The sequence below is a fragment of the Thunnus albacares genome, chromosome 5 (assembly GCF_914725855.1).
Source record: "Thunnus albacares chromosome 5, fThuAlb1.1, whole genome shotgun sequence".
NCBI lineage: Eukaryota > Metazoa > Chordata > Actinopteri > Scombriformes > Scombridae > Thunnus > Thunnus albacares.
Window position 1 is genome coordinate 21579658 of NC_058110.1, and position 13802 is coordinate 21593459.

The 13802-nt window shown below is 43.2% G+C and overlaps 1 protein-coding gene across 3 annotated transcripts in view; it reads left to right on the forward strand.

The window, feature by feature from the left end:
- nkain4 (sodium/potassium transporting ATPase interacting 4) overlaps nucleotides 1-13802 on the forward strand; it is a 55406-nt gene that overhangs the window by 33283 nt on the left and 8321 nt on the right. For all 3 annotated transcript variants that reach the window (XM_044351584.1, XM_044351585.1, XM_044351586.1), the window contains 2 exons: nucleotides 1168-1368; nucleotides 10552-10612. In XM_044351584.1, the coding sequence (XP_044207519.1) occupies nucleotides 1168-1368; nucleotides 10552-10612 (262 nt within the window). The remainder of the gene's footprint in view (nucleotides 1-1167; nucleotides 1369-10551; nucleotides 10613-13802) is intronic.

Genomic DNA, 13802 nt, shown 5'->3' on the forward strand with positions numbered 1-13802 from the left:
ATAAAAATAAGAGGCAGAGGGTTGTGATAAGTGATCAAAAAGAACAGAGAGGAATAATTTATAGTTGTATCATTTTACTTTTCTACATGAGCCCTGTTGCAGATTGTTTACACCGACTGCACGGATCTGTTGTTTTAAAGTACCGCTGTGTGTGTGTTGTTGATATGTACATGTGTGAGTGGGGGTTGATGGGTTAGGAGATGTTTCCTAACAGCGCTCGGCTCTGTTAATAATGCATGTCTTGTCACCGAGGGGCAGATGCAGGGTTAGATTGCTGTATTGGGGTATTGATTGGTGTGAGTGTCTGTATGTGTGGGGCTTATATGGCTGTGTGCTGATTGGACATCATCAGGGTGTAAAAGAGTGATGTCTATAAAATGCTGGCTCTAGTAGTTCCTGATGTTGCTCAAGTTGTGAAACTTTCCTTGAAAACAACAAACTCAGGTTCTCCTTTCAACTGTATGTGTTGTCAGTCGTCAGTTAAAAGTATGAAAGGGTTAGTTCAACCAAATCATGAAAAAAAAAAACATATTTTCTCACTTACCATTAGGAGTATCGAGCCATCAGGTAGATATTTTTATTTGCCCTGGTTTCTGCCTCTACCACAATACAATGGAGGTGAATGGAATTTAATTTTTAGTGCTCACAGCAGTGACTAAACTACAAAAAATTCTATAAATAAACTTCAAAACACATTGTCAACAGTTTCTTTACTGAAAAGTAGATCCAAAAAAAACTTTTGAGGCCTGACTTTAAGGTCTGTGGATTATCCTGACAAACAGGATTTTGTTTTTGGAAAGAAACATTGCTGTTAAATTATAATTTTTCAGTGCTTTGACCTCCACAAACAAAATCTCCACTCACATCATTTGTATTGGGGTGACAGCAGAAATCTATATTGAAATGTGGGAAAATAAAATCAAAACCAAAGCTGTTTACACAGCTAAATAAAGCTTCGGGTAAGTAAGAACATGTGTTTTGTAATTTGGATGAATCAACCCTTTTAGCAATAGAGATCAGCCATAAAAACCATCCAGCGTCTACCAGAAGTGTCCAGAGTTTCCACATCCTGACCCGTGATCCGTCCTTTGTTTCATAAAGAATAAATGATAGTACAGTGTAAGTAATGACTTCAGTCCAACTAAACACTTTTTTCTCTCATTCCAGGACAGCGACCTGCTGACATTTAACATCTCAGCCCATCACTCCTGGTGGAGCGAACACGGGCCAGGCTGTGTGAGAAGAGAGATGCCGCAGGCTCCAGGGGTCCACACCACAGAGAGCCACTCCTACATCACCGTCATGGGCTGTCTCATGGACTACCAGTACATCGAGGTCGTGCATAGCGGCACGCAGATCCTTGTTGCTGTGAGTACAAGTCAGCAATGCACATGTGACTCTCTCTCTGCAGAGACATACATGTGTGAACATGTCACAGGAAGTCACCAGTCATATTACATACTTAATCCCAGCAGCGGCCTCACTCACTGTAGGATTCATGTGTGGGAAAGGTGAACATGATAGAAAGGAAGGTGATGTTTTTGTTTCCCTTCAAACACTTTTCTCAATATACTTCCACAGCAGGCTTTTATTTTGTCTATTGCAGCCACCCTTCCTCTGCCCGGGTCACTGAATGAAAAATTGATCTGTTGTTTTGTCTGGCTGAGGCTTAGACCTGCCAGCTACTAACAGGTTACTCAAACACTGGAAGGACTGTTATTGTCCTCTTTATACAGCTTTGTATGAGTACACCAGAAACACACATCCTGCCAGCATGCGCATTTGCACACACTCATGTATGACTGACTAACCTCATATTGGACCAGAGCCAGGACTCTCAGCAGCATTCACACAGTGAGTACTTGGTTTCAGACATGCACATTTACACACAGCAGCGTTCACCTCCACGCACTCTGACTCCATTGCAATGCACGCATACACACTCACGCCTATTTCTCACACTCACTGTCACTGCGTGTGGAGTGGAATTAATGGTGGCAGTGTGTGACCGAGAAAAAGAGAGAAAGAGAGCTAATAATACACAGCAGCTTCATCAGCCTTGAACTATAGTACATCAGTGGGTTTCGGCGTCCTGTTGGTTTTCATTCTTACAATCTAATCTCGGACTAATTTCCATCAGGGACTGCACCGTCAAAGCAGTTAACTACACAGTAGAAAGCTAGAAGTGGCATCCAGTGTGCCACCTTGAATCTGAGCCACCCTGCTCAGATTCATCATGAGGCAGTGGATTGTACCATTCATCCTATCACCCCCATGGAGAAAGGTAATAAAATGGCTGAACTCACATTACAGCCCTAACTCTCACACTCAACCTCATTAGCCCCTGCACTATAGGGACCGAACTGGTTTATTCCTCGCTACGGTTCGATTTCTACTCCTCCATGTGAAATGGTAACACACATTTGCCTGCATTTTTACATGGCTGATGTCCAACCAAGCATTCAATGGCATCTCTGTGGAAACCGCTCCCTAGAGTTGTCACAAATGGCATAATTTTCCTTGAATGCTCGCTTCCACTCAAGCTAAAAGCAGAGCACTTGGGTTAGGAAAGCAAAGTCCTTTGAGATGTCCACTCTTGTCTCGGTTCGTCCTTTGTCTTCCCTGGTGGAAGAGAGGGGAGAGAGACAGAAAGACAGACAGAGAGAGTTGAAAGAATGAATGAAAAGAAAAGGAAGAAAGTGGGGTGTCCCTTTGTCTTTGTTATAGTGGTTTTCAAGGTCGCCGTGAGAGGCCATTAAATATTTAGTTTGGGCTCCAAGGAGCATGTTTCATTAAGATGAAAAATGTGGATCCATTGGCCCAGTAATGGAGGCATCACTGTCATCTATCTGCTCAGATTCATCATGAGTCAGGAGGAAGCCATTCAGAAGTGAAACTGTGGTTTTGGTAAATTCAGCACTGTGTTGTTGTTTATTGCCACCGCAGGCTACGTTCAGCGAAAAAGTAACTTTGCAGTTTAAAGGGTGAGCTTGAAGTAGAGGCAACATTTTCAAACTGGGATAACGCATTATTCATTTATCACTGAGGGGAGTGTTTTGCTCCATCTGCCCTTCTTAATATTCTTTGTTGCCTTTACTGAAACCCAACCATCCATCCAACAGTACACATTGCTATTGAATGGTTGGTTTTCTGCCACAGTCATAATAATGACTGATTTCTGTCAATGCAGTCAGTGGAAAACCCACACTCGTTTCTTTTTTTTTTTTTTTCTCCCACTCTCTCTAATCCTCCCATCATCCTGTCTTCTTTTGCTCCCGTGCACCGCCTCGACTGTTGAATAAAACAGTTGAGTCTGAGAAAACAGCTCCGGTGAGATGGAGGGTAGTTAGGAAGAAAGATATGAGAGAGAGAAGAAGAAAAAAAGATGTGCAAGATGTGATATTCAGTTTACATCGGTAGACATAACTCGTACACGATAAAGGGAGTAGAAGGAGATGTCAAGGGGTTGTCAGAGCTGGTGAGCTTATGAAACAGCCCAAGAAAAGTGCTCACACACACACACACACACACACACACACACACACACACACAGATATATCATTTAGCAGAGGTTATTGCTGCCACAGGCAATGCTTTCTTCTATTGCCTCCCTATTCCCTGGGAACCAGCATTGGGATTTTTGTGTGGTAGCAGATAATGGGAGGAACGGCAGTCTGCGTCAATCTCTCGTTCCATTGCTTATTTCCTCTTTTTTTCATCTATTTCCCCCCCCATCAGCTCTGTCTCTCTTCCTGTCTCCTTTTCCTGCCCAGATCTCACACAGTTTGACCTTTCATGTCTATCGTATTCCCACCAACTAAAATGACAATGCACATTTTTCTCTCTCTTCCTGCCTCCGCCACTCACTTTTTCACTGTCACTTTTGCTCCATCTCTCGGTTTTCTCTGGAGCTTAGATGGGCTCTGTCATGTCAGTCACCGGTCTACGTTAAAGCGCGACTTGTTTAATGCCAGCGGCTAGGGTGGGGGGACGAAATAACGGTTGATTAGAGGGGTCCCCTGAGCAGGCCTAGTGTGGGCAGACCCCTGTGATTATTGCTCGGGGCTGTGCTTTCCTATCGGGCCGGGTGTGTGTGTTTTGCGGATTTTTCAAGTTCACTCAGTTCAGCATGAAAACAGCATGACCACCCCACCCACCCCCTCATCCATCCAAAAGGTCAGAGTGCTCCCTTTGATAAGTCCATTAGTCCGCGTTGTGTTTTCAAACTCTCATGCTGATCAACCATCACCACTGGGGCGAATATGTTTTTTTTTTTTTCTTCTATTTGTGCGTATGCTGCATAGGGAGCCAACTACAGGGATCTTTGATGTGCTCGTATTTGAAGTCTAGTAATTTGTCCAGAATAAGTAAATGGCCATGCATTGTCTAGTATAATAATAGCATAAAGCCCCTCTGTAATATGTCAGTGCTGACATTGCATTGTAAGCACACTGTAAGTTTTACGGCATCTGCCTCAATGGATTATAAAGATCCCCGGGATTAAAAGACTTATGATGCAGTAGTGAGCAGTTATTAGGTCTGCTGGCTGCTGCCAAAAACAGAGAAGAAGAAGAGAAAGACCTCAAGACCAGAGAGGAAAATTAGTCTCCAGCTGGCCACTGAATATTGTGTCAGGCTACTCGCAGTACATCATAAAAACATGACTGCCCGCCATTATACTTCAAAGGCTGTCTCTGCCAAGAGCTTTAATTGTTAATCTGTTTTGCGGGGAAATGGATTTTCCTCAGATTAATTTTACTCTAATATTTGGTTCTTTTTAAACTTCTGAGAGAAGGCAAGAAGGAGAGTGAACACGGGAGAACTTAGAAGTGAAAAACAAGCAACATTAAAGGAGTAAACCTCCTCTTGTGGCATACTTGTTTTTCTTTTTGCTTGTTGAGAGTGTACTGGTTGTTTTATTTACCTGCCTGTCCATTTCTTGTTTCTTGGTCCAGAGAGTACCATTTCTCTCCCTTCCGCTCAGTCAGACATCATCTAAACTCTTCGATATACGGCTACATGAAGATCAAGTTGTGTTTTCTTTCTTTATGCAGCTTTTTCTCCTCTTGTGTTTGTGTGTTGTGTTTTTTTTTGTACATTAGCATGCTGTTCCTTGCAGTTATTTGATGTGGAAGATGCAAATCAGCAATGCAGATACTTAACAACCCCATGTGGTCCTAGCTGTATAGATTGGTTGTGTGTGTGTGTGTGTGTGTTCACATTTGGAGAGGGGGGCTGGTAGAAAAGAACAGGTGGATGCGGTCTCAGCAGTCCCTATCTCATCATGTTTTGTCATTAAACATGCAGCTGCCCACACACACACAAACACACACACACACACACACATCTAATTTTGTGCAGAGAAGCCTGCGCCGTATTGTCAGGCAGAAAGTCCTGTGTAATTAACCTACAAGACATCTGCACCTCTCTCTCTCTGTCTCTCTCTCTCGCTGTTCTCTCTTCCTCTTGTGATATATTTTACCTACAAATTCCCTTCATTAAAGTACACTTAGTGAGTTTCATTCTTGACACTGAGCTACAATCAATACTGTGTTAGTTAGCTTGTAGATGGACGCAGATTTACATCATCGCATACACACGTGCACAGGCCAGTCGGTAGCAGAATACTAAGAGGCAGATAGATATAAGGCTGCAACTAATTAGCATCATCATAATCAATTAACCTGTCAATAATGTTTTCAAGTAATTGATTAATTGTGTCAAAATTTTCAGAAAATAGTGAAAAATGCCCTTTAAAATTTTTCTCAGAGCCAAAGATGGCATATTCAAATTGATTTATTTTGTCGGACCAACAGGCCAAAACTCAATGATATTAAAAAGAGAGCAGCAGCAAATACTCACAGTTGAGAACCCATAACTAGTGAGTGTTTAGCAAGTGTCTGTTGATAATTGAATTATTTTAGTTTTGGCAATGTCTTGACAGGCATCCAAACGTAGTTGTCTAGAATAACTGAGAAAAGTTCAATCTTCTGAACATGAAATATGAGTCATGCCTAGTGGACTGATGTTGATGAGTGAGTGTGCGTTGTCAAAGGTAGTAATGTGTCTTTCTGGATCGGCACATTCAGTGTAAACATGACCTTCATTAGCCTATGCAAATAAAAGTAACCTTTTTTTTCTATCTCAGCAGCTGGCAGCCTTCTCACACGCGCACTCACACGAATGCCGGAGCCTTGAACTTCTTTTCACCCTCATTATCTGAGAGAAGAAACACAGATAATGCTGCATTATCACAAATGCATCCTTAAGTTTCCTCTGCAACATAGTAAATAGTAAATGAAGGCCCACTGGAGGACAGCTTTGCTTTTGATGTTTTGCCACATCCAGCACTGAACTTTCTGTGCCTGTGTGCTTTCTTCTCAGTCAGTTGTTAGGATCCTGATCACTGTTCACTGCCCAACAACCTGCAGAGGAGGAGAGAGAGCAGAGAGGAAGGTCAACAACAGTAAAACAAGGACACAAAATCACTAACAGTTGAAAAAAGTGCAGAGCACAAGATAAAAAAAAAACAAATGATTGACAGGCAAATTAGTTGGCTTTAGTGTGGCATGTCCTCATAGACAGACTTAGATCGATTCTCAGAGGACAGGCAGTGGCTTTATGAGCTTAATTAATATGACATTAATTTCTAAAATGACCCCTGAACTCCAGAAGTGCCAGGGGGGACTCAGAGAAGAAGCTCAGGGATGTGTGTGTGTGTGTGTGTGTGTGTGTGTGTGTGTGTGTGTGTGTGTGTGTGTGTGTGTGTGTGTGTGTGTGTGTGTGTGTGTGTGTGTGTGTGTGTGTGTGTGTGTGTGTGTGTGTGTGTGTGTGTGTGTTGGGGGGGGGGAGAGAGACAGGGACTTTATGAGCGTGATTTAAGGCCAGTTAATGTGTAAGGAGATATAAGTGGAATTGTCAGTTGTTATTTAGGACACTGACCTATATTGGCTGAGGACAGCAATGCCTCCAGCAAAGTGCCACAAGTAGTCAATTCTCTGATCGTATTAGCTTCCTGTACATCACACTTGATGTGCCAAAGCCATAGAAAAGAAAACTAGAAGTCAAAGTGGTTTAAGATCAGCCCGTGATGGGCAGACATGAGTATGCATATTACTTATAGTCCTTCTTTATAGTCCATATAACCACAACCCCAAGCTTTGACCTTTATTCATTAAAAGTATTCAGTTTGAAATTTGTGGTGTGTTGGATTTGCCTATTCACAACTGCTATTTTTAAGTGTGCATTGCAGCTAAAAGTAGCTACAGCGTGTCAGTCGTGTTGTGTGGTTTTTTTTATCCTCAAGGCGATAGCATGTCTTTAGATCAAGACTGATTTCATACTGTTTCTGTCATCATCACCTCAACATGATTGTGTTTTCGCTCATTAAATTTCTTTGATGAAAACATCTGTAGGGAGTAGAGCGACACTCTTTGCTCTTCTCTCTCTCTGTCACACACACACACACACACAGATACTGACAGTTGACCAATTAAAGAAAAACCTCAATATATGAAACATAAGGAATTTAGCTTCTTCTATACAGTGCATGAGGGGTCACTCACTGGGTGTTCCGACCAAAAACAGCACAACAGATGTAAGGCACTGTGTTATTCTGGGCATGTTGCTTCAGGTACCAGTGAGACGATGAAATGTAATCCAGGGGCCTCTTTTGAAAGTCTGCAATTTGCAACATGTGGTCATCTCCTCTCGCTTTTCGTGCCAAGTTACTAGAATCTAAACAAACACCATATTTGCGACACATGCATGATCACATGAAAGCCCTGCAGGACTCACAAATTTATCTGAAATTTGAGAGTGATAATAATTTGTGAAACATGATGTTGCCGCCATTCGTGATTCGTGTGCAAGCAGAAACGCAAAACATGTCTGCGAAATGGGCACTAGGAAGGTTTACAAAGCTTATAAGATGACAAAACACTGTACAGCAGTTTATAATACTGTGTGACTGGATTTTACAACTTTGGAAAATTATTATGTTTGGCAGTGTTTCTCCACTCGTGATACTCTGTATCAAATCTGAACAAGCTTGACACAGACTGTCCATGAGCTCTCAAATCCCCCCCCCCCCATAGCAGAGTCTGAGATACACAATGATCATGAGCACAACTGAATGCTAATGCAGGAGGAAGCTACGTTTCTGATAGCAGGCACCAAATGAGAGAATATCTTTAGGAAGAATGGTGTTTCATCCCTCCAGTTATGTTCCACAGGCTTAGAATATCTATGCCAGAGAGTACTGAACCAAAGAGCAGCTCGTGATGGCTCAACACCTCTCTAAGACATTGTGTGTTGGTTTTTCCTTCAATTTGTTACCCAAAATGTTGCTTTTTCCTCAGCCTCAAGCCTCCTCTGTTGTGACATGTTGGCTGAACTACGTTTGACTCGATCCTAGACCACAAGAGTAATCTCAGCCCATTGTAAAAAAGTAAACAAACGTGCTCTCATGCATAGATATTAACTTACACAAGCACACACATAGTGCACACTTTTAAAGGAAAAACACACATGGACACACACACATCCATACAGTACAGGGTGTGCCCCCTGCTGTTAACACCATCTTGTGTTTGACACTAGCTTTATACATATGCTAATTCACCCCCATTTCACTGCCACTGTAATGGATGGGGTGAGACCTGCAATTAGATATTGAAGAGAAAAAACCGAGTGAGAGAGAAGCAGAGAGAAGAGTTGTGTATCTTATCTAGCCCACACAGAGACAGACCCATTCCCTTTCCCACCAGACACCACACCTGCGTTTCATTCATAAATAAAACATTTAATCTACATCTGCATGAACTTCAATAAAGGCCAACTATATTGTACGCATGAAAAATGAAATGAAAGCTAACTGATAGAGATGAAAGACCTGCAAACTGCATGTCATCTTTGTATCTTTTTATAATTGCGTAAGCCAAGTTATAGGTTGAGTGAATGTTATATAAATAGCCACCGTCACACACAGTCATTTCCCCCTTTGGTTCTGTGTTTGTGTACCCAGCGTGCAAGGAGGGCAGCGTGCCCGACGCTGTTTTAATTGGCATGGCGGAGTGCCAAATGATGGATGGATGGCTGGGTGGAGAGAGACTGTGTCTCAGTCTCTGTCTCTCACTGGGTCTGTTTCTGAGTGGATGACAGCCATCTGCCAGTTCCACAGGCTATTCTCAGCACTGTATGTTTGCCCGCACGTCTGTCGCCGTACAGTCACTCATGTGCTTGCTCTGGTGCGTTTGTGCGTACGAGCTACTATATGTACACACTAGAAGCCCCGTCAACTCCGGCAGTTGCAGACACAAATATTAAAGCAGAGTAAAACATGAATGTGTTTATTTTTTACGGTTTGCTATCAGCACTCTTTATGGGCCATGTTGTGAGCTGTGAACTGGCTAAATTGTGCTAACAGGGCAGGTCTCATAATCAAGTAACATCAAAGTGACTGCAATATTGTGAGGATAGTCTGATTCAGTGCCCTGGACCCGGGGAGAGCATCAGGTGAGCAAACTGTCAATCACAGCTGTCAATCAACGCCCAGACAGCAGACATCAAAGCTACTATGAGTCTTCAGATCTTATTAGAGGAGCAATCATCTCCAAAATAACCACCAGCAAATTATTAGAGTGCCCGATTTTAGCAAATGGGACCATAATGGCTCATTTTAAAAAATGATTGACTTTCTAGATAGAAACTGGCTCCTTTTGAATAGCAGTCAGTTTGGAGTCATGGATTTTTTTGGAGCCAGCATCTAGTGGCTGTCAGATCCATTGCACATTGGCTTCAGCCTCAAGCCATAGTAATTTCTGCTTGGTGTCCACCTGATAAAAGTCCAACATTCACTCTACTTTTTTGGGACTCCGCCAGCTCCTGAGGGAATTATCTGGCTCTCTTGTGACTTAATGCTCCACTATGTTCACCAGCTTGTCACTAACTTTGTCTGTTTGCCGTTTGATGCTGAGAAAGTGTGCGCAATGGATTTTTTTTTCAGTAGGGTTTGCTTTACACAGCTGCCTGCTGTGACCAAAACTTACCCTAATGAGAGTGAGACTGATCCAACGCAGTAAAGTAATCCAAAACAATGAGATGAAAGATGCTATAAAGCTCCGTAGAGCTGAGGGGAGCTGCAGAGCCAGGTGATCATCCTCTGCAGGTTCATCACTGTGGGGGACTTCTTTCATATCACACATGGTCATTTGATCTATTGTCATTATCAAAACAAAGAAATTATAGCTGTTTTAAGGCTGCAATTAAGAATTATTATTATTTTAAATGAATTGTTTAATTGTTTAATTGTTGAATTAATCAAGGAATCCTTTCAGCTCTTGAGATGTTCTTTGCTCAGTCTTACATCATCTGCACACCGGTGGGGTCCCTGAGAACACACAGCTACCATCTCTCAAATAGAGGCTGTGTCCCCACAAAGCTTGCACTTTTCCAAATGTTGTGTATTATCTTGACACATACACTATAAATAATCTGCACATTATCAGTTCTGTGTCGTCTAACCTCTCTTGTTTGCTTGTGTGTTCACAGCTCCTGGGCTTCGTGTACGCTTGTTATGTTGTCAGCGCTATCACCGAGGAGGAAGACAGCTGTGAGTCGCCTAACCTCACCCCTACACACACACACACACACACACAGTCATTCTTGAAACAGAGCCATGTAACAATGAATGAATTACACCCAGACCCACTCACACAGATGAGATGGAAAACACCCGAGTTGAGGAGAACAGGGCCGCATCTTTCTTCATCTCCCTCTCTTCAGTATCCCACCCCATATTTTCACCGCTTCTGCTCTCCCTGTCTCCCTCCTCTCTCCTCCCCCACGCCAGCTGGGCCCTCTCTCTCTCTCTCTCTCTCTCTCACTCTCCCTCCAGAACCAAAAGAGCCATGTGTTCCCTCTCCACACCTCTTCAAGCCCAATTCTTTCCTTTCTCTTTCACGTGTACCCCCGTCGCCTCGTCTCTCCTCCTCATCATTCTGTGTGGTCCTCGTTGTTGTTGTACACCTCTTATTCTCCTCCTTTAATGTACTCTGGCTTTCGCTTTTCTCACTTTCTTCTCTCCATGTGCCCCTTGTTTGTCACTCCAGCTGTCTGTTGCCTGGGTAGGGTGGGTGTCTTTTTTTTTATGAGCCAGGATTGCACCTCCCCCACCGTCTTTTTTTCCCCAAACACACACACACACACCTTCCCTCGTCATGTCTGTCTCTCTTACAGCTCGTCAAACATGTCCATCCTTCATTTTCAAGTGGCTCCTCACTGTGTGTCATCACGGCACTCTAGCTCCCGTCTGTGTCGGCGTACTTTGGTGTGTGTAGACCTCTAACATGGTGTTAGATGAGGACAAGAGCTAGCTTGGACTCTAGTTCTTTTTCTGTCATGCGTAAAGCAGGCAGAGAGCAAGAAAAGGGTGTGGGAAAAGACAGCGGGGGATCGTGAAATGAGTCATAAGAGAAGATTGAGAAACCAGAGACGGACACTTGTGATAAATGACCCAGCTGCTGTGACCTTATAGGCGGCAGGTCAGAGGTCCTCCTGGAGGTTAGCCAATCAGAGGGCAGGAAACATTTAATCTAGGGTCAATAGGAGTCATAAATATCTGATTTAGCTGTGTGTCCACATGCATGAGAATCCACCTTTACATAATTTGGCCCTGTGAATTTTAACTAATGCTTTGAAACCCAATAGAGAAAGGCTTAGGTGTCAGATCTGTAATGGATGAATGGACAAGCTCTCTCTGTGAGGATTAGCTGAGACTGTATGGAGTTTCTTAGGTATACAGTACGTATTTATACACATACGCTTGTTAGAATACTAATTATGAAGCATATGGATCCTGGCTGTAATCATGTCAGCCCCTGTTGTGAGATACCCAAAGTCTAATTAGATTTGAAAACAGCGTAATGAACAAAGCACTACAGGCACTAATTGCATCTTATACAGCAGTCTCCTGTAATTTGGGGGGAATTCTGATGTGGTTTCTTTGTGTGTTCGTGTAGACCGGTGGCACAGAAGTCCGAGCACTTCTTCGGTGGTCACATACCAGAGATTCACTGACTGTGACTGGTTAGCATCACCACCCAAACGATTTCCCCCCCAGCTCTGGGCAGTACCACTTAATCACCAGTCGCCCCTAAGTAATCCCTGGAGGGCAATACCATTTCAGAGTATAAAAAAAACCCCGAACTTTTTTCCTCTCAACGACTTTTTCTTTTATTTTCGGTTGCCTTTGTGCTCCATTCATTCCCTGCCTGGACAATTGGCACAGATTGTGTTTGTTTAAAATCATAGCGGGCAGTCATCCTCTCTCAAAAACACAAAACGAGCAGAGATAAAAATAACAAGAAAGCAATAAAGAACAGTTGGGTTTAAAAAAAAAAATTTAAAAAAAAGCTTGGGGTCAAAACAGAACATGAACATGGTGTGATTTTTATTGGTTTTAATTATCTGGTAGTACTTCTCTGATCGAGGCTGTGCCGGAGTAAAACGCTGCTACATCGCTTCCAACTGCTAGCTCTTTGTTATTGTAATCAGCCCTTTGCCTGCGCACGCACACACACACACACACACACTCACACATATTTTTTCATGCAGACACAAGCACGCAGACACACACACACACTCGCACCAACACAAAAACCAGACAAGGCACTTTGCTGCTCTCATTCTCCCTCTCATTTGATGTGTAGATTAAAGGAAGTTTCTGCATTGAGCTCCCTGGCTGCCTCAGCATCTCTCCTCCTACTCAGAACTTTTCCCTCTCTTTACTTCTCCCTCAAATGCTTTTTTTCCCCCTCCCTGTTCCCTGGCTTCCTCACAGGTAAATGGAATAATCACGTATCAGAATCCAATTTTACTGTGTTTCAGAAATCGTCGCTCTCTCCCTCTCTCTCTCTCTCTCTTTGGCCGAGCTTTAATGAGGTGTGCTTGTAAAAAAAAAAAAAAAAAAAAGTTAGAGGTCTCTGGTCACTCGTTGTATCAACCTCATTAAGTGCCTTGCTGGTCAATAACTTCCACAGCTCATTGCACCTCACAAAGAAAAGACAGGTAGGAAGAATCCTCAGGTGAGACAGAAAGACAGAGGGGAAAGAGGAGTACGTGAGGGGGGGGCAGAGGGAGGTGTTTGTCAGGAGCAAGCCGAGAAGGGAAAACGGAGACAGGGTAATATGCAGGAACAAACAACACAAGACAAGATGAGCTTTTCGCGAATAAGGAGATAAGACAGGAATTCCTCTCACGCCGAGCACTCTCTCACTCTCCGGGGAGAGGGATGAGTTAGATTTGAGTGCTCAGGCTTGCATAAAGACTAGCGGAATGATACACACACGTCGTGCACACACACACAGACACACGCGCGTGCAAGAAGCAACGGGCAGAATAACAAGCATCATATACCATCAGCTCAGGGTTTGACATGGCTTTCAGGCTTTCTAACTGATACTGTGTGTGTGTGTGTGTGTGATTTCCCTTTTGATGTGACTTCTCCTCTTGCTCTGTCACTTTGTACGTGTGTGTTTCTGTACACTTGCATGTTTCTATACACTGCCTGTGCTTGTGTGTGTATGTATGTGTGAGTGTTTAGCTGAGTGTGTCACTGTTTGAATGTAGGTGTTTGTGTGTGAATTTGTTACACAGAGTTATCGGTGGTGAGCAGACGCATCGTCAGAGTGAGTGGTGGGGAAAATCCTCTTTGTAAAGTAGGTCATGGAGTTAGCCGCCTAGCGCCGGGATAAGCTCGCTTTAGCATGTCTGCTAATTACGCTGCCGCCCTCTGTGCTGAG